This window comes from Triturus cristatus, chromosome 12, assembly GCF_964204655.1.
Source record: "Triturus cristatus chromosome 12, aTriCri1.1, whole genome shotgun sequence".
Lineage (NCBI taxonomy): Eukaryota > Metazoa > Chordata > Amphibia > Caudata > Salamandridae > Triturus > Triturus cristatus.
In genome coordinates, this window is record NC_140595.1 from 299,585,411 (window position 1) to 299,605,883 (window position 20,473).

At 48.3% G+C, this 20,473-nt stretch overlaps 1 protein-coding gene across 3 annotated transcripts in view; it reads right to left on the reverse strand.

Annotated features, from left to right (window-relative positions):
* The window catches only part of E2F4 (E2F transcription factor 4), a 253,243-nt gene that overhangs the window by 36,805 nt on the left and 195,965 nt on the right, over nucleotides 1–20,473 (reverse strand). For all 3 annotated transcript variants that reach the window (XM_085638829.1, XM_085638828.1, XM_085638830.1), the window contains one exon: nucleotides 13,019–13,225. In XM_085638829.1, the coding sequence (XP_085494955.1) occupies nucleotides 13,019–13,225 (207 nt within the window). The remainder of the gene's footprint in view (nucleotides 1–13,018; nucleotides 13,226–20,473) is intronic.

A 20,473-nucleotide genomic window follows, 5' to 3' on the forward strand; every position in this document is an offset into this window, starting at 1 on the left:
TGCAAGTTGCTAGCCCCCCTTAAAGATGACCGTATTTTGATTTCCTCAGAGCTGGAGTGTGGAAGTAGATGTCCCCTTGTAGTTGGAATGGATCGGTTGACCACGTTTCCTGTAGTAGGACAATATCAAAGGATTTGAGGTATGTTATAATCTCAGGATTGACTGCCTTACTGTTCAGCCCACTGATGTTCCATGAGCATAATCTCAAAGTTGTTCTCGGTATTGTGGTACGGTGAGATACGTATGCCCCACGCTTTAAAGATTTCCCATTCATTCAGTACTTTGTTTGCAAGTTGGATTGATCTCCAGATTGCCGTGGTGGATTCCCAGCCCAGCGCCCAGGCAGCCTTTATAAATTCCATGGAAAGGAGATCAGTTTTGCTGATGTCACTTAGGGTTGGTACAGTAGCCAGTAGTTGAAGAATATTCCCTCTATTCAGAGTATCACAGTTCCCTTTCGATTTGAACTCTGGGATAAAAAGTAAAGTACTGAAATGTATTGGCTGCCAGGCAGTTGTTGTGCTGGGAGGGTACTCCCCTGTGTAGATCTAACCGTTGGGCCAGGAGTACGGCCGGATTGTCCCTTTGTGACTGTGGGACCCTGAATTTTCTGGATGGGAATAGTCAGAGGAACCTTCTTAACAGGGTTCTATTTTTTTTTTTTTTTCGATGTAGCGTCTGGAGAGGGTCCAGATTTTCTGCTTTTATTGTTGTGCCATGGAGCTTTCCCTGTGCCATAGCTAAAGCTAGACTATCCCCAGAATTTTCTCTTTTCACTTCCCTTGTTGTTAGCATTGATGTCTGCGCAGGGCTAGGTGCTCAGGTCTCAGTTGTCGTCGTATTTGTGCTGTGATAGATTCTCTGTGTTTGTGGTGGGGCTAAGTTGGATATCGTCTTGTTCTGTGTGTAGACCTCATGTTCCATTTGTTATTGGTTTTGTGCTCTCGCCTGTTTGTATTCCTGTATAGCAGATGACTCCTTTCCGTCTGGCGTCGATGTGTCTCTGCTGTGGTCGCTATGCCACTGGGGCTGTGTGGAGGCTATTTTTGGTGACTAGTGTGTAAATTAGGCTGCCCGAAGCCTCCACGGTGGCCCTGCTGGAAGCTATTTCTGATTGGTCGGCAGTCCGAGTTGTAGTACCAGGAATTTTAGTTGACTGATTGGCTATTTCAAGTTGTGTTGTCGCCTGAGGCTTTTTTTTGTGCTGAAGAGGGGGTATACTGCTGCGTGGCTGAGGATGGTTGTTTTGTTACGGCCTTTCCTCCGAAGTTGATGTTTTAAGCTGTAGTTGGTTCTCTTTGTAATTGTGTTGAAGCTGTGCCGTAGAGTTCCCCTGGGTGGCTCACTGTTTTAGAAAGGATAAAGCCTTTGGCAGCGGATTCCTTTGAGATTGGTTTCTTAGATGCTTCTTTTTCTAGTGTAGCAGCTTTGTTTGTCATTTGATTCCTTTTGTAAGCCTTCTAGCAGTGTGGACAAAATTAAAGGGAGTGAGGATGGTTTGTCGACGATGGGACCGTAGCTACAGGTCAATTTGGCCACCTTTTGGGCTGTACAAATTATTGAGTTTATTTGCCCCAGTTTTTTATCGATTCCCCAACAAAGAGAGCAAGAGTGTCAAGTAGTGTCAGTTGTAGGTCCATTTTTGTCAGACTGATATTGAAGGGCATCAACAGTTCTTTGCATAATGTTCAATAAGGTTTCCCAAGTGTTGGATGGTCGGCTCGACGAGTACGTGGAGTGAGTTATGGTCCTGTGGCTGGATGGTGTTGTGCTGTTTGCAATGTTATGAACCTTGCCTTGTTCTACGTGTATACTGTGTGTGGGGCCAGGTTTTTAGTGGAGTCCACGGTGTAGGAGGCAACTAGATTGGCCCACTCCTGGGACCCTAAATATGAGAGAGCTTCATGCTCGCTCCCCCGGGCTTCTAGGGCCGCATCATCCCTCTCCATCGTTACTTCGGTATGCTCCATGACAGCCATGTTTGTTTGCAGCTCTGTGAGCCGATATGGGTTATACTTTAGGGGATATGATGGAGATAGCGACTTTGGGTGTAGTTCACCAAGAGTGCCATGCTTTAGCCCCTTCACCTTTCCAGCTAATTTCAGTGCAGTGGATTGAGCTTTATCGGGGCTGTGTGCTTTAGAAACCAAGTATATGGAGGCTTGGGCTGTTTCCCCATCCTGGTTCATGCTAGCTTGGATTGGTGAGTGGGCAGGTGCGCCCAGACCGAGGGCTAGTTACCTAGGGGGCAGACTCGAGGTGGCTTGGATTGGAGAGTTGACCTTCTCTTCCTTTACTCTCATATGTTGGTTGGCATTGCTAGTTTTGGCTAAATCCGCTTGCTTCTCTAATGGTTGTAGTGTAGTCATGAGTTGCTCTGTGGATGTTAATTCGCTTGGTTGTGGGCAACAGGTTGAATATTTGATTGGTTAGGGAAAATAGGCTCCTGGAGGCATTCGATTTCACTGCTTGAGGAGAATAGGGAGGAACCTGTATCCTTGAGGAAGTAGAATTTGGAATAGATTTTTGGTTGTAAAAGGTGTGAAGTAGACCTTCCCCAGGAAGAGCACCTATCAGGGCTCCCTGGTGGCTTACGCCAGGTACCCCGGGGTGCTAAGCCTGGAGGGATTTCATCCACTAGGTCTTCGGAAGAGGTCGCTTGCTCGAGTTTTGTTGCCCTAGTCTTTCTTTTTTGTTTGGGTATCTGCAAGGAAGGAGGGGGGAGGGGTTGGTCTCTGTTCTTTACAGACCTCATAGCTGTAGTCCCCCTATATCCTCCTGTGAGCTGTGGGCGCTGTGCCGACTTTTGTTGATGGCGTTCCTGGCTGGCTGGGTAAGCTTGCGGGCTGGGTAAATGATGGATAGCAGTTAGGTGGTCCAGTACACACTGAGGAGAACCGAACTGTTGAGGTCTTCCTTGTGGTGCCCTTGCGGTGGCCTTCTGCCAGGGTAATAGTTCCTTAATAGCGTTATGGGCGTAATGGGTCTGTCAGCCTTGCAGACCAGAGCCTGGACCTTGTCCAGAGGCACGGAGAGGGGGTGGGGGGCGGTGAGCAGAATTGTAGAGTGTGTATGAATTGGGTCAGAGACAACTATACCCAAGCGGCTGCCTGAGACCTAGTCACCACTCCTTCCCCGGTCACTGAATTGAACTCCCAGAGCCCCCGCTATCTGCTATTGTTGCTGCCGCCGGCCTCCATCTCTGCCGTAAATGCGCGGTACAGCTCGCACGCTGGGCTCACTACGAGCCCAAAAGCTGCACCCAGCACTAGCCGGGCCACCTCCATGGGACGCCTGAAGCTCCTCACATAGCGGCAGTTAAGTACAGCTGCCGCACTCACGCCCAGGCATCCAAACAGTCTTGTTGCACCTTGAGTCTGCTGTGCTGCCGTGGGGGTGAGACGCGTGGGGGGCGCTTCAGGGGCTGTAGATGTGTGTTGAATATACGGCGTTGTAGACGTGAGTTGCAGGCCGATGCTCAGCGGCAAAGCACAGCACTCACTCTTACGGCCAAGCCACTTGTCCGCCATACAGTACACCTACCCCTGCAAGTGGAGTTGGGGGTCCAATCGGGGGAAACGCCGGTTGGCAGTCGGTAGGCGGACGTAATATGGCAACAGTGGCTGCGGCACTCTCAGCTCCTCGTTCTCGGCTGCGGCTCACAGCTCTCTCGGATTACGGCTTCATGACCAGCTTCAGATTCCTTTCAGCTCACTACCAGGATCAGACACTAGGGAATAATATCACAGGTTTTAAAAGTTGTAAATAAACCCTTTAAGGATCCCTCAGACATGGTGAGATTCTGTCAGGATTAGGCACAGGCAGGATAATATTCCTCAGTAGAAGTAAGAAAAGTTGTGACTATCAATTTTTCTACAAAGAACTGAGCAGAGCTTAGAGGGACTGCCTTTCAAGCAATGTGAGGTTAGAAATCTGAGGTTTGGTGGTGCTGGAGGAGAGGAATAAGGCAAGGGCTTCTCTAGGATTAGTTGAAGTTTGGTTCTACTGAAAATGACGTGGATTGGTATACCATGTCATGGGGTTGGACTTTACTGTCTAGTGCTGTTGGCTTTTACTGCTGGTTAAAATTACTTTGCGACTCCCACCTGGACAGCGGTGAAGATTCAAGCATGTGAATCTGTGAAAGATTCAAAACCGTAGAACGAAACATTTGTCGATGTAAGTTTTTTTTGCTGTACAGGAAGAATGGCGCTCAAGCTGAATTATGAGTCTGTATGATGAGCTGTGTGTGTATACGGTGCCAACCGGTCGAGGGAAAACCCCTTGAAACCCCCGTTTAGATGCGAGTCCAGAAACCCACAATATCTAAGCAAAACAAAGTCCAGGGCACACGTAATGAGTATCACGAGGCGGTTTGGTGCGATTTAGTGTTCAAAACAGGATATTTGATCCACACCAGATGAATATTTTCACGTGTGTTTAATAAATGAGGATATGCGAAAGCAACCAGCCGACATGTGTTTCGTCACATGTGGGAGTAATCCCGTGACTACTTCAGGGCTGAGACATAGCGTAGTGGGTAGCGTATGTCAGTGAGCCGGTGATAATTCCAACCCGGCTGGGTCATATGCTCCGGATAAGGAGTTCAGAGGCTGAATCGGCGCATGCAGCGACAACCCAGTGGTCGGTGATACTTCCAACCCGGCTGGGTGAATTATTTACAGAGGTGTGTAGGCTGCTGAGCTGTAACGGCCCTGCGGGGTGCCGCAGCGGTGCGAAATATAAGGGGCAGTCCAATGTTCTGGCTGGACAGGCGGGTACACCAATTGCAGAGGCGAATCCTGTTGAGGATAGAATAAACGCTGGAACACTGGTGCCGTCTCGCGAGACGGCACCAGTGTTCCAGCATTTATCCTTTCCTCAACAGGATTCGCCTCTGCAATTGGTGTACTCGCCTGTCCAGCCAGAAGAAACGCGTTACTTACCTGTAACAGCAGTTATCCAGTATTGGTGTCTTTCATAGATTCACATGCCTGAATCATTCCCCGTCGTCGAGACGGGAGCCTCCGGTACATAAAAAAGTAATGTCCTATAGACATACATAGAGAAAAATAGGCCTAAGGGCCTCCCCTTAGCCGCCTATCCTAGTCCTTATGTAAAAAGGACCAAACTCCTAGAGCCAGCCAATCAGCTATCACCTCCCTCTAGAACCTTCCTGGCAGGAGCCTCAGTCCCTCAGATTTCCGTACGCACCAAGCTAGGTAGGCGTAATATAGTTAGAGAGAGGTGTGAGTCCTTCCAGGGGAGGCGGGAGGGTTGCATGTGAATCTATGAAAGACACCAATACTGGATAACTGCTGTTACAGGTAAGTAACGCGTTTCTTATCCAGTATTAGGGGTGTCTTTCATAGATTCACATGCCTGAATCAGAGTAGTTAGCAATACATTATGCACATTTCTGATGTAACATGCCATAAAGGTATTTGAGATAATACAGCATTATCATAACAGTTCGAAACATTGGCATACATCAAAATAGTAAAACAGTAAAGAATGTGCATACCAGGATGGCGGGATGTTGCAAGGCTCACCTCACTGGAATAGATGGCGAAGCACCGCCTGGCCCACTGCCGCATCCCTCGTAAGCTCGGCATCCAGGCAGTAGTGTCTGGAGAAGGTATGCGGTGACTTCCACGTCGCCGCTCTACAGATGTCCAAAATCGGCACTCCAGCGAACAGCGCTGCTGATGTGGACATCGCTCTGGTGGAGTGTGCTTCCAACCTGTCCCGCAACGGCCGTCCGGCCCCTTCATGGCAGAACGCTATTGCAGAAGAAATCCACCTTGAAATGCTCTGTTTTGTGAGAGGCATACCCAGCCTTGGTCTGCTGTAGGCCACGAATAGCTGCGAAGACTTTCTGAAGGTTTTTGTCTTGTCTATATAGAACTTAAGACACCGTTTGAGATCCAGAGAATGGAGCGTCCTCTCTGCTGCCGTGGTAGGGTTGGCAAAGAAGGAGCGTAGGACCACCGGCTCGTTGAGGTGAAAGTCTGAAGGCACTTTCGGTATGAACTTGGGATTTGTCCTCAGCACCACCCTGTCCTGTTTGAACTGCATGAAGGGCTCCTGAATGGAGAGAGCTTGCAACTCGCTGACTCTCCTGGCAGATGTGAGCGCAAGTAATAGAGCCGTTTTCCATGAGATGTACTTGATGGAGGCTCGGTGAATGGGCTCAAAGGGGTGCTTCATGAGTTGGTTAAGGACCAAGTTGAGGTGCCATGTCGGTGGGACCCGTCGGGGCCTTGGAAAGGACCTATAAAGACCCTTAAGGAACTGTTTAACAAGTCTGCTGGACCACAGAGACGGGCCTTGAAAAGTCCTGGTAAAACGTGAAATCGCCGCTAGATGCACCTTTATGGATGCATGCGCTAATCCGGACTGTGCCAAGTGCAGGAGATATGGCAATATCTGCTCCGGTGTGATATGAAGTGGTCTCAGGCCCTTCTCCGAGCACCAGACGCAGAAGCGCTTCCATTTGAGGGAGTAGGTTTTGTTGGTACTGTCAGCCCTCGCTTTTGCTAGCACATCCCTGCAGTCCTGCGGGATGTTCAAATGGCAGAACTCTCTGTGCTCAGGAGCCAGGCCGATAACCTGAGCGATTGGAGGTTCGGGTATCGCACCTGCCCGTTGGACATCGTCAGTAGGTTCGGGAGCTGTGTTAGACGAATCGGCGTCCTGATGGAGAGGCGATGAAGGTCCGAGAACCAGTGCTGCCTCGGCCAGCACGGGGCGATCAGAATTAGTGTACAGGGCTCCGCCTTCATTTTCCTGAGGACCCTGGGAATCATCGGGAACGGTGGAAAAGCGTACGCAAATACGCTGAACCAGCCTATGGAAAAGGCATTTCCGAGCGACTCCGGTTGGGGATGCCAGCTTGCGTAGCTTGGGCATTTGGCGTTCTCCCTGGTGGCAAACAGGTCGATTCTTGGGGCTCCCCATTCCGAGAATACGTGTGTTAGTGCACTCTCGTCGAGCTCCCATTCGTGGGAGAGAGATTTTTGCCTGCTTAGGGCGTCCGCAATGGTGTTGTCCTTTCCCGGGACGTAGTCCGCCCTGAGCGTAATCCCCTGGAGAACAAGCCAGTTCCAGATCTTCTGCGATTCGCGCGATAGCGTGAGCGAACGCGTTCCTCCCTGTTTGTTCAGGTAATGCATCGTCGTGGTGTTGTCCGTCCTGACGAGCACCTGAGAGTTCTGGATGCGTGGTAAAAAGGCCTGCAGAGCTAGAAACACAGCCCTCAACTCCAGCAGATTTATATGGAGGCGTTGCTCCTGATCCGACCATTTGCCGCTGACTCTGAGGCCCTGAAGGACAGCTCCCCAACCCGCTAGAGATGCATCTGTGGTGATCACCAGTGGTGCTGCTGGCAGCAGGAACGGTAGTCCTCTCGAGAGGTTTCTGGTATCCTTCCACCACTCGAGACTCCTGGATATTTGCGGTGTTATGCTTATGATGTCCTCGAACGAACCTGCACTCTGAGTCCACTGGTTCGAAAGAGCCTCCTGCAGAGGGCGCATCCGCAGCCTGCAGTGAGGGATGAGTAGTATACAGGAAGACATCATCCCCAGGAGTGACTTGAAGGTGCGAACTCTCAGGGATTTCCTTGATTGCACCGTTTTGGCCAGGGATATGATCCTGTGTTTTCTCTCGTCTGAGGGAAATGCTCTTGCGCATTCCGTATTCAAGGTAGCCCCGAGGAAGGTAATGCTTCTCGTTGGGGACATATGTGATTTCTGAAGATTGAGCGTCAATCCTAGATGTTGGAAAAGATTGGTACAAGCGTTGAAGGATTTGGTTGCGCCTACGGCCGTAGGCGCCTTGACCAGCCAGTCGTCTAGGTAGGGGAAAACTTGGTGACCCATTTGACGTAGGAAAGCTGCCACAGGAGAAAGGCACTTGGTGAAAATCCGCGGAGCGGATTTGAGGCCAAACGGAAGGACCTTGAACTGGTAGTGTTGTCCTGCCACTTCGAAACGTAGAAACTTTCTGTGCCCCTTGAGTATCGGGATGTGATAGTAAGCATCCTGAAGATCCAAGGATGTCATGAAGTCTCCTTCCTCCAGAATGCCTAGGATTTCTTGGAGCGTCACCATCCTGAACGACTGACTCTTTAGGAAGGAGTTGAGTGCTCTGAGGTCCAGGATGGGCCTCCACTTCTTTTCTTTCTTGCGTATCAGAAAGAAGCGGGAGTAGAAACCCTTCTCCCTCTGAGCTGATGGAACTCGCTCTATTGCTCCCTTCCTTAACATCTCCGATATCTCCCGGAGCAGCAGCCGCAGATGTCTGTGTGGAGACTTGCGGGGAGGGGTTGCAGGCGGGATGGCAGTAAATTCTAGGGAATGGCCGAATCTGAGAAGTTGGAGCACCCAACGATCTGAGGTGATGATGCGCCAATTTTTTAGGAAATGGGTCAATTTTCCTCCAATTTGTGAAGAAGAAGATGGTAGCTGGACTGGCTGGAGTAAGCGGTCACTGGCGTCCGCCGGTGCCCCTTTTCTGGTTCTTACCCCTGAAGTTGGATCTTCCGTAAGATGATTGTCGGCCCTGCTGTTGCTTTTGCTGGTACTGGGTCTTATTCTGGAACGAATATGAGGACTTATTCTGGAATGATCCTCTGTAGGAAGACTGACCTCTAGACTTGTTGCCCCGAAAGGACTGGTTCCGCGCCTGTAAGGTTCCAAGCGCTCTAGCCGTGTCCGTGTCCTTTTTAATGGCCTGGAGCGCCTCGTCAATTTTGTCTCCGAATAGATGCTGCCCATCGAAGGGCATATCTAGCACCTTCGTTTGCACTTCCTGCCTGAACGATGTTGCTTTGAGCCAGCCTTGGCGGCGCAGGACTGCAGCCCCAGCCAGTTGACGGAAGCCTGTCATGGCTACATCTATGGCGCAGTCGATGATCTCTGCCGCAGAAGACTGGCCTTCGGAAAGGAGTGCCTTCACCTCATCCTGTACGGCACTCGGAAGTTCTGCTAAGTATGGGGCAATATCCTCCCAAAGTTGGCGGTTATAACGCCCTAAAAGGGCTATGGAATTGGCCACCTTGATGGTCATTGCCGAAGTGGTTGAAAACCTTTTGCCTATTGTGTCTAACTTTCTGCCCTCCTTGTCTGGTGGTGCTGACAGAGGCGAGGATGGGTTTCGGGAATTTTTCTGGGCCGCTTGGGTCACGACCGAATCTGGCTTCGGGTGGCCAGTCAGGCAAGCTGGCGCCGTGGACGGTGCTTTATACTTCTTGTCCAGGCGCGGAACGACCGCAGGAACTGAAGCTGGCGTCAGCATCAACTTCTTCCCCTGGTCCCAGAGGAAGTCAATGATAGGGATGGATTTGGCCGTCTTCTTCGTCTGCTCCTTAAAGTCATGGAGGAAGCATTCGGTTTCCGTCGACTCCATGACCATATGGAACCGCGTCGCAGCCCGTTCCACTAACTTATGAAAACCCCCGATATCCACAGGTGGTGAATCCGCCTGGCGCGGTTGTGGGGAAGGTGGTGAACATGCTACATAGTCCTCCTGCTCATCGTCATCCTGGTCCGTCAGGTCTCCCTGGACCTCGCCTTCCTCCATCTCCTCAGCCTCCTCATCCGTTGAGTCTATCACCTGAGGTGGCGGCTCGTGGCAGACCTGCGTTACCGGCCGTGATTGCCTTGGGGCTGTCGCTGGGGTGTTTGTAGCTGGCACTGGGACCCCCGTATCCTGTCTTGGTGGTTCCGGAAAACGTTGTTTGTAATCCCTGATAAGGAACTTGAGGTCCTTGACTATTGCCAGAGGGAGGCAGACCATTGGGGTGACCTCCGTGCGGACTTGTTCCTGGACGGGGCGCTCCTGCGCGCCTGAATCTTCCTGCTCCTCGTCCGTGCTTTGGCATTTGACAAACAGCTCGGAAGGGGAAGTAGCCTGTTGGAAGAACTCTTCTTCGGACTCTTCACTCTGCAGGATCTCCAGAGGTAAATTGGTTTGGACCTTGCTTGGAGATGTTGTTTCCGGGGTAATCTGTGGTCTGGAAGCAGATCCTTGCCCAGAAACCGCCGTGGTTCTCCGTCCCCCGGACGACGACGACGTTCCCGTCGACGGCTCGGGTGTCACCAACGGCGTCCCCATCGACGATATTTTCCTCGTCGACGAAGTCCTCGTCGACGATGTGGTCGTAGACGATTCAGTCGTCGTCGACGCGTCCGTCGTCGACGCGTCCGTCGTCGACGCCTTCGACGCTTCCGTCGTCGACGCTTCCGTCGTCGACGCGTCCGTCGTCGACGCGTCCGTCGTCGACGCGTCCGTCGTCGACGCTTCCGTCGTCGACGCTTTCGTCGTCGACGCTTTCGTCGTCGACGCTTTCGTCGTCGACGCTTTCGTCGTCGACGCTTTCGTCGTCGCTTTCGTCGACGATGCCTTGGTCGTCGACATCTTCGTCAACATCTTCGTCGACGATGCCTTCGTCGTCGACGCGCTCGTCATCAATATCCTCGTCGTCGACTCTTCCGTCGACGGAGGGCTCCTCGTCGACGAGGTCCTCGACGGGACCATCTTCGTCGTCGACGATGATTTAGACGACGGTTTCAAAAGTATAATAGACGAGATAGGGGTACCTGCAGACGATGATGATGGAGTCGTCGTCGTCGTCGACGAGCGGGCCGACGCCGCAGTGGACGTGGACACCGTCGTCGTTGCTGTGGAGACGTGTCCTGATGGCCTTTTTTGCGCAGAGGATGGTGTCGCAATTTTTGAGGCCGACAGAGTAGGCTTCTTGAAAGTGGGAGAGACTTTACCAGACGCTGAGGATTTCGAAGATCTTGCCTCTGAAGACTTTTTGTGCGTCTTCTTAGGAGGAGCGTCTGAGGGGCCAGGAGATTGCACTCTCGGCCTCTTCAGGGAGACTTCAGAAGCTCCGGAAAAGCTCGCCTCTGAGGACACCACACTGTCTTTGTCCTTGAGCCTGTCCAGCCAGATAAGCAGGCGGCCCTCCCTGTCTCTCAAGGTCTTATGTGGAAAAGACCTACATATCTTGCAGTCCTTAGGGACGTGGTCCGGGTAAAGGCAATACAAGCATAGCTCATGCTTGTCGTCCACATGAAGCCTCTTCTTCCCACATGAAGAGCAAGCCCTGAAAAGGGCTTTCCTCTGGGAGTCAGACATGCCAGGAGTTGTAGATAAAATAAACACTCACTGCAGCAAAAAGAGGCCTGAAGTAGTCAGTGTTGAAATCCTGAAGAAGAAAGTCACCAAAAATCGTGAATAATCTGGTTTGAAAGAAATCCTGAGGAGAACTCAGACTGGAGACTCCCTAGCACAACGTGCGGTAGAAAATCTGAGGGACTGAGGCTCCTGCCAGGAAGGTTCTAGAGGGAGGTGATAGCTGATTGGCTGGCTCTAGGAGTTTGGTCCTTTTTACATAAGGACTAGGATAGGCGGCTAAGGGGAGGCCCTTAGGCCTATTTTTCTCTATGTATGTCTATAGGACATTACTTTTTTATGTACCGGAGGCTCCCGTCTCGACGACGGGGAATGATTCAGGCATGTGAATCTATGAAAGACACCCCTAATACTGGATAACACTGGACTGCCCCTTATATTTCGCACCGCTGCGGGACCCGAGACGGCACCAGTGTTCCAGCATTTATCCTATCCTCAACAGGATTCGCCTCTGCAATTGGTATACTCGCCTGACCAGCCAGAACGCTGAACTGCCCCTCATATTTGCCTCAATAAATCTTAACTCCAGGAAAGTACCACAACACACTCTTCTGAAGGAGGGACAGGGGGATAAGAGACATTCCCTTCTGTTGAAGTATGCCATCCACTTGCATTTTGAAAATCAAGATATATGTCAGCAACAGTATTTTAAGGAGGAAGGAAATTATCAACCTTCGAGTCATAATCTAGGCGGTCATAATCCTCATCATGCATGTCAATAGCCTCAGTATCCAATTCAAAAAGTGCTTCCATCTGGGCAAATCTTCAGGCCCTAGGAAGATACACTGCCAAATAGGCTTCGCCACTCATAAGACTTCAAAGGAAGAACTATATATTCGGATCTGAGGGAGCTCAGTGTCGGATGACGTGACAAAAGTGGTGATGGCACCCTGGCAAGCTTCAATTTCTTCCTAGGCGACGAAACCTGAGGAGTCACAATGTCAGAAGATGTCATCACATGCGTACGTCAATGTGCAGGCTGGCATTTAATATACTCGGATGTCATCACATACAATGGGGTAAGCTGCAGCTTAAGCCAAATAATGTCACCAGGCCGCGCTGCATTGTTACTGCTGTAGAACAGTTTTCTGGACACCGCTAGCGCGTGAAGGGGGATTCATATGGTAAGGAATCCACAGGAACATGCATCCACAAAAAGCACCCAACTAGTAGAGACTAACCTAGAGATAACACAAGCTAGATCGCAGGAACAGAATGCTTGAAATAGAAAGGATTCATAAACATCAAGGCCGTCATGCGCCTGCTGCCCTTCCCTAAGGCGTCCTTAACACCAATGTTTCGAGAAAGTCATTGCTCTTAGCCAGGGGTCTCTTTCACAAATGATTCAGGTAAAAGAAAAAAAAAAATAATAATTTACTATCCACCCTCCTCAGCTTTGTCAGGTAATGCAAAGTGTTAAATTAGCACTGCAATGCTAAAGCAATCCTTAAGCCTGGTCCCTAAATGCAGGTGTGCTTGTAATCCTGTCGAGATAAATGTTAAAAATAAATCTTGAAAATAAATGTTATTTTAGCTGATTTCTGAGTTATCTACACACCTTCACAACTGAACGCAAAAATGCCAAAATAACAAACATTACCTTTGATGGGTAACCAAAAAAGATGCACAATAGACACCAAATCCTATGGTATTGAAATGAATAGAACATCCACTAGAAAGTTAATTGGATCAACCTATACGTTGATACACTGTTTAGAAAGCGGTGCAGATCTCAAAGGGAAGAACGTTCTCTTACCATGTCAACTGACTAAAAGGAAGCACCCACCCCTCTCCCAACATCTGAACTCACGTTCTGAGGGCTCGGATTTAATTGGCACAAAAGAGGTAGAGGAGTTTGGCTGTGTTGTACAGCTGTCCAGGGAGGCAGATGACTGGAGAGGCTGAGTATCCAAAGATGTTCCTGGGCTCTTCGTGGATAAGGGACTTGGAGAGTCAAAGCTGAGTGTACTGTTTGTGCTGTTACTGCTCTGGGACTCTGCAGCTGCAGCTCTCGAACCTGGAAGGAGGAGGACAACAAATTACAGCTTAAACTTATGACAAAATAAAACCTTTCAGAACCGAATACAGAAACAAGAACATGTTATTCAACTGTAACTGTAGTGCCTAGCAACCTTCATGCGCCAACAGTTATTGTTCGCAGATAAAAGACAATCATTTAACATACTTGCTTTATATGCCATTTCTTTGCATTCTAGTCCTAAGTAGGATTGTGAAATACTGACTTGCAAGTTCCATGCAGTTATTTATATAACTTGGATCTAGAGAATTTGGTGGAAAATGAGATGGATCACTTTGTAGACCAAAGTTATGAAGGAACTTGTTAATTGTCTCAAAGTTAGTGGTATGACAAAGATCCAATCACAAAAACGCAGCTCAGTAAATAGAACAAGAATAGGATATAGTGTCAATATTTAAAAAACACAATTGGGGTAGCTAAAAAAGAACATGTGTCATAATCAGGATGAGTGGGAGATCAAAAATGAGTGTGAATGTAGCGCAGAATATAATCCCCCGATAAAGGGAATTGGATCCAATATTATAATTCAAATTGTGCCTGAATGATAATGGTAATCATGGATATGGACATGGTGAAATTTGCAAGGTACCGAAAGACAGCAGGATTATGAACCTGAGGGAACTATATGTGGGTAGAAGCTGTGGAGTTTCAGTTGATGCATATATATGTGATCAGGAATTATCCACATACTTACAGGTAGATGCAGTAAAAAAATCAAGTCTCAAGGGAAAAAGGCCTACGTGATTTCCCTAGAACTATAATTAAAAAAAATTATAGATTGGTGGTCAAGATGGTCTTAACCAGCCTTTTCAGTTATGTCAAAAAATGAATCAAAGTTGGAAGGGCAATAGGTAAGCCCATTATAAAAACAAGGGGGGAAAAAAAAAAGGTTAGACCCAGTGGACCCTAAAAACTATTACCTTTAGTTTATTAGATGGTGAAGCAAACACGTGTTTATGCTTAAGCAATATTACTATAGTAGAAAGACTGGATAGCTCATATTGAGCTTATCCCGGTTGAGCAAGGAGGATTTTAGGAAGGGCACTTGATCGCAGATTACTGTGTTAGTCTTTGGACAATTGTCCAAAAAAAACACTAAAATACAGGACAATAGATTTTACCGTTTTGTGGATTTTCAAGCTGCTTTTGATTTAGTTATCTGGATTATCTTGTGGGAAAAAATGTAATGTATTAAAATGCCCCAGGGATTGCACTGAGTTTTGAAAAAACTAAACATGGATAGATGGGCAAGATTGGAGCTGGATGTGGCTCACTATTGAGTAAAATCTCTTCAGAGAATGGTTTACATCAGGGGTGTGTGTTAGTTCCTCACTCTTTTGCACCTTATCTTGTGGATATACCCTCTTCTCTTTTTTAAAAGGTTTATCCATTTTCTCCAAGAATGGGGGCACCACCATGTCCACTGTCTACTTTATGACAATAACTTAGTTTTAATGACTATGACACGATTTGGCCTTCAAAAGAAATTAAATGGATTTGAAAAATATGGTGAGGATGATATTTTGGTGATTAATATGGTAAACAATTACATTTTGGTTTTTGAACAGGAAAAGTAAACTTTTTTTGGGCTACTGGAAAATGAAAGTGGAGGAAATTCCATCTTGTATATACACCAATGAATGAGGGTTAAGGAAATGTATGAGATTACAATCCTCAAAGCCTATAGCGACAGCATATAATGCTATATTGCCATCACACATGTTATATGGTAAAATATTCCAAGTAGGGTTGGGAAATCTGATTGGGATAAAATGGAAGGGAATTGAATGATAACTATGTTTTGCTTGCCGAAATGTACAATGATTTAAGCAGTTAAGGTGGAATTGTATTGCATTAGTACAGAGCCTTTGTTTTTGGTATACACAGTTTACTGCCCCGAAGATAAAAATGTCTAGCTATTGCACAAATAACATAATTAGCAGAGAATTAGGATTGGCAATGTCAATTTAAGCTCAAATGATATGGATCTCTACATACTTTGATTTTAATAATTTTATGACAGAAAACCCTATAATGGACTGAGTTTGTTAGGATCTAGATTTAAGGACTTCTACTTCACCCAAAAGAGTCCACCCTCCATTTGTGTGACTCATGGAAACATTTAAGTGTATATCTTTATGTATAAATTCAACAATTATAAATGCTATATTAAAATTTAGAATAGATTTACACCCCTTGCATGCTAGACAGGAGGGAATAATATCCTTATTAAACAATGAAGGTAAATGTTGCTCTGGTTTGAGTGTGTTGTGCTCTACTATGCATATACTTGTGGACTGTAAAAACATTTTACCACGGATTTGTTTTTAAACAAATGTTATTAATTTGCAATAAGACAGTGAAAACAGCCGGCAGGGCATTGTGGAAAGCATGATGACCATCTCAGGATTCAACACAGTGGGACACAAAAGTACAGAATAACCCTTCAGAATCGATTGTCAGTCCACCTGTTGGGGAAATATAGGAATGCACATCTCAGGCCCGTGCCCGCCCTCAGCTCTGGATCCTGTAGTGTACATTAGTACACTCTATTAGCCCTACTGCCCACCTGTCATCTATACTCTGACATTGGTCGATTCAACCATGTATTGGGGGCGCAATGTCCCATGTCTCCGGCCAGTGGCACCATTGGATGGGATGGTTATCATGTCGGCCCTACCCAGAGACACCCGCGTGGCAACAAGATAATCCCGGGATCATTCTCCTGCTAAAGGGTCCATCTGCAGCGCTGTCAGTCGGGTGTTTCAACAAGAACACCAATGCCACCCATGCCCGTGCCATCTCCAGCGTTCTTTCATTCCCAGTGCGGTGGGCCATCTGCAGTCGGAAGGTCCCCTTGCAATCCGCCCACTTCACCATCTCCCTAGTCCATCATGTCACACTTGGGCCATTTTTCGTTTGCCAATGACTAGTAAGTTCCCTTTTGGCCAAAACCAGCCCCAGATCTATAAACATACTAGTAACTTTGTTCCTGGCAGTATGGGGGAACCAGTGCAGCAAACAACAACCTGGTGTCAACGCTATTTCTCTTTCCGTCACAACCGCCAGTCCAGTTGTCACCCCCCTCCAGAACTCTCCCAGATGTGGACAATACATTTTACCACTGATGCGTCGTCTTTTAAAGCAAAATTTAAACACAGGAACCGTAGAATATTCCCCAGGAATCAAACTGGATCTGGAAATGTTCCAGCAGTACCTCTGCGTGCTGATCGGTGGCATCGTTCAGCTCTGAGTGACGAGCGCGGTGCCCATACAGGCGCCACCACAGTGCGCCAGTTTCTTTTCACGATATTTCAGCGCCAGAAGCATGGATCCACAACAGAATGCTGATGGACAAGTGTGCAGACACTCAGGACCTTCAAGGGTCACCCAATGTGGAGAAATCTGTACGCAGAGTGGGGAGGATCGGTAAGGAATCTGTAGTTATGTAGAGTTTTTAGCTGCGAACGTGGCTTGCGAGCCAAAGATGGCAGATGCGGGATTACATCGCTACGCTCTGGCCCTTACAATTATCTTCTCTAATAAATATACCAAGGGACCCTCTGGCTTTAAATGCATACCACCCCACCTTGTGCTGCACAGGACTGTTCTTGGGAGCGATTTTGTGGTGGCGAGAGATGATTTCACACCACCGTGCCCTCAGACAGCTTCATTGCTGAGACGACAGTGCACCATGCAACCTGCTCGGGGGATGCGCTTACCACATGCACGCAGTAACAGATCCCCGGCCTGAACAGGCACCAGAGCCCTGAGAATCGACTCACAAAATGTGGCCAGCCATAGCAGACCGCCCATACAGAGACTGATAAAAGGCATGGCTGTGCCTGCGGCGGTGGATGACCGGTCTGTGCCTGTGGGCTGCTGAGCGCTCCCAGCCCATGCTTTAGAGAGGTGAAAACTGTGGGCCTGACTATCTTAAGCCCTGACAAACTCTGGCCACGCCGTGCTTAACCCGCCTAGGGGAGCACAATGGTGTGGGCACAGCGTCAGAGGGGGACTCAGCAGCATCCCCGGAGAGTTGGCATTAGACTGACAAACTTTGGAGGGCTCGCCTATATCCCTGAGCTGGACACTGTGGATCCCTGACTGGGTGAGCACATTATGTGTGCTTCCAGCACTAAAGCTGGCTGTGAGTGGGGGAACCTGCATTTCATTTCGTGCTATTGAGAGACTAAAGGGGCTGGATGTGATCCCTACAAAGACATTGCTACGGGCCCGAAATAGCCCTGGCTTCCGCCTCCCCTCTCGCCCTCAGTGATCACTAGGGCTGGCAGTGTGGAAGCGAGAGAGGAACCGCCACCTCCTGGGGTGATCAGCAAATCCAGTTGCAGCCTCCACATGGTGCTGATGTACCACTTAGGGCCCCACCAGATACCAGGGCCGATGACGAAACAGTGAGGGAACCTGCGCTGCCTCCCACACCACGAGCTCCACTGGACCCTGTGAGTCACCCACCAGAGAAGGGAGCAGAGTGCTGTCCTCAGAAGGATCTGCCAGGGTGACATTCATATCCCCTGCAAGCGAGGAGCCCCAGTGCAACACCTGCAATAGCATAGAGTCCTCAAAACGTTGAGGGCACCGATCAAGAGCACCTGACTGTCCAGTGTGCACAGGACTAATGAGACATCTACAACCGGAGTGCAGGGCAGCGCCACAGACTTTCACTTGGCTAATCAACTCAACTGGCCAGCTCTTTATCACCCCCTTGTAGATGTCACTTGCGCTAACGAAATGCTTGATGGACATTGGGAAACCAAGAATCAAACAAACCCGCGACCAAGCTGGCATGATAAAGCCTACGGCGACCACGCCCGGAGAGGCTGAGGGAATTGGACATTATGGCGATTCCCTATGCAATTGCAGTTTGACAAAATATTAGCGGCCATTTCAGACACCAAGTCCGCGCTCCAACAAGATGCACGTGCTGTCTCTGTGGGACTGGGCCTGCTGAGACCTGAAAACAATAAGCTGGCTGACCGAGGACAGGAGGTAATGGTGGGGACTGAAGAACTACACCCTGTCCAACTTGAACTCCCCCGGCAGGTCGTAGCATTATACGACACGGTGCTTAAGTTGGAATATCATGCTGAAGATGAGGGCCGTAACAGGAGGAACAACGTTTGCATAGTGGGCCTCTCAGACAGCACATAAGGGGGTGATACGGTTACCTACCTTGATAACTGGATACAGACTGAAGTTGCTTCGAATCACCTCACACCCTTTTTTGTCTTAGAACAAGTGCACAGGGTACCCGCCCCACCACCGGCCGATTGCCACGGTCTGTGTTAGCCAGACTACTCCACTTTAGGGACAGAGATACTCTACTACACAGGGCTCACGTAGCTTGCCCATACCACATCGGCAACTGGAAAGTCTCTCCATTCCCAGATTACACTGCCGCAGCACCAGCTAGAATAGCCTCCTTCATAGAAGTGAAAAAAGTGCTAAGAGATGAAGGCCTCCAATACCCTAATGTTCCCAGCCAAATGGAGAATTATATTGGATGGTAAAACCTACTTCTGTGAGGTTATATGAATAATGGGGTGAAAAATCTCATGATAGATCATAGCGGGAAATGCACTTGCACTTTGGGGACCTCTTGTGATATTGTACATATTTTATTTGATTGTATGAAATTTTTAGATATACGAAAGGAGATTCTACGCCCAATATTTATAAAATACAGAATAATGAGTAGGACGCAAGCTGTTGAACTTTTAATGGAAATGAGGAACTTAGACATAGCTTGCGCCATGGGGAAATTTATGTGTAAGGTTAAAGTGATTCTTAAGGGCACAGAGTAACTTTTGTATGTGTATGGTAACGTCGCTAAGAGATGGCGCAACTAAGAGATAGCAGTACTGTATTTGATCTATTGGAAATATTGGACGTATAGGTATAAATGTATGAATTACCCGGTTTTATTAATTTTAGAATATTTTGTAAAAAAAAAAAAAAAGGAGATGGATTAATTTAGGTGTGTTGAATATGCGTCATATTTTATATATGTATTTTAACAGGTAGAAAAGATGTAATGTATATACTTTTATGGTTGTAACAAACTAAATAAAGTTAAACTGACTGACTGACTGACTACTTCTGTGAGGAACCTCAGGAGGCCTGGGACTGGCTAGAGGCCTACAGGGTGGGGATCGACACTGGCAGGCTTCAGCATTAAGCAAGAGAAAACAAACGCAGACCCAAGAAAAGACCCTGCAGGGCCAGGAGCAGAAGGGTACTGAAGAAACCGACCAAGACTGAACAAAAAAGAGCTGCAGAACTTCAGGCAGCAAAAATCACAGTACAGACCGGATCAGAGTGCAAGATCGGCTCCACAACAGAGAAGCAATCAGCAGCAGACTCCGAGTCAAAGGGATCAGTCCTAGATGAGGGAGGGATCCAAGTAGTGACCCCACAATCTGTTGATGAACTGGATTGACAGAGACACCAAACACACGTTGTTAAACTAACCCTAATCCTCTAGCAAGAGGTCATGTGTCAGCTGGGGGATACCAGAGAGATCAATGGACACGACTCACAACATGCAACATGGTGATGGACTTCACCGCCGCCCCACGAACAAGAGGTGAGGTAACTGCCCAAGTCTAGGCCTCTTGAACAGTTAAGCCTAAGACCAGTTACAGTCTCAACGACGGCATTCGCTTACCCCTGGTAAACAAGCAGTTTGTGGGTCGGAGCAGAAGCCTAAACATTAGTCTGCAATTGCCTGCACCATATCAATTGACCCCTTGTAGGAGTCTGGTGGAGCTTTGCTAATGACTGATAATTGGCTACATCAAGTTTGGGCAAACCGCCATTGCTGATCTGCCCGGGGGATGAGGACTTTGTTGTTGGGACACTTGTTTTTTGTTTGTCTGGGGTGGGGACTGCATGGGTGGTTGGGAACTAGATCTAGGGATAGCTTGGGAATATCTGGACACAGTGAACAGCAATGCACACTAAATAGCTAATAGGATTCCGAGACTCATCTGTATGACTGAATGCCTGGATGATGGGATCAGCCAGTTAAGTGACACAATATTCACAGGAATCTTCGAAGCAAATGGGTTCACATTGCAATATTACAGAAGATCACCTCACTGGTCTAGAAGTGGAACGCCTACGCCATAGGTGGTGTGGCCAAATATATGGCACTTCTTAATCTGCTTACACATGGAGGGCACTAATTAGGGTCAGGGCTGGGAC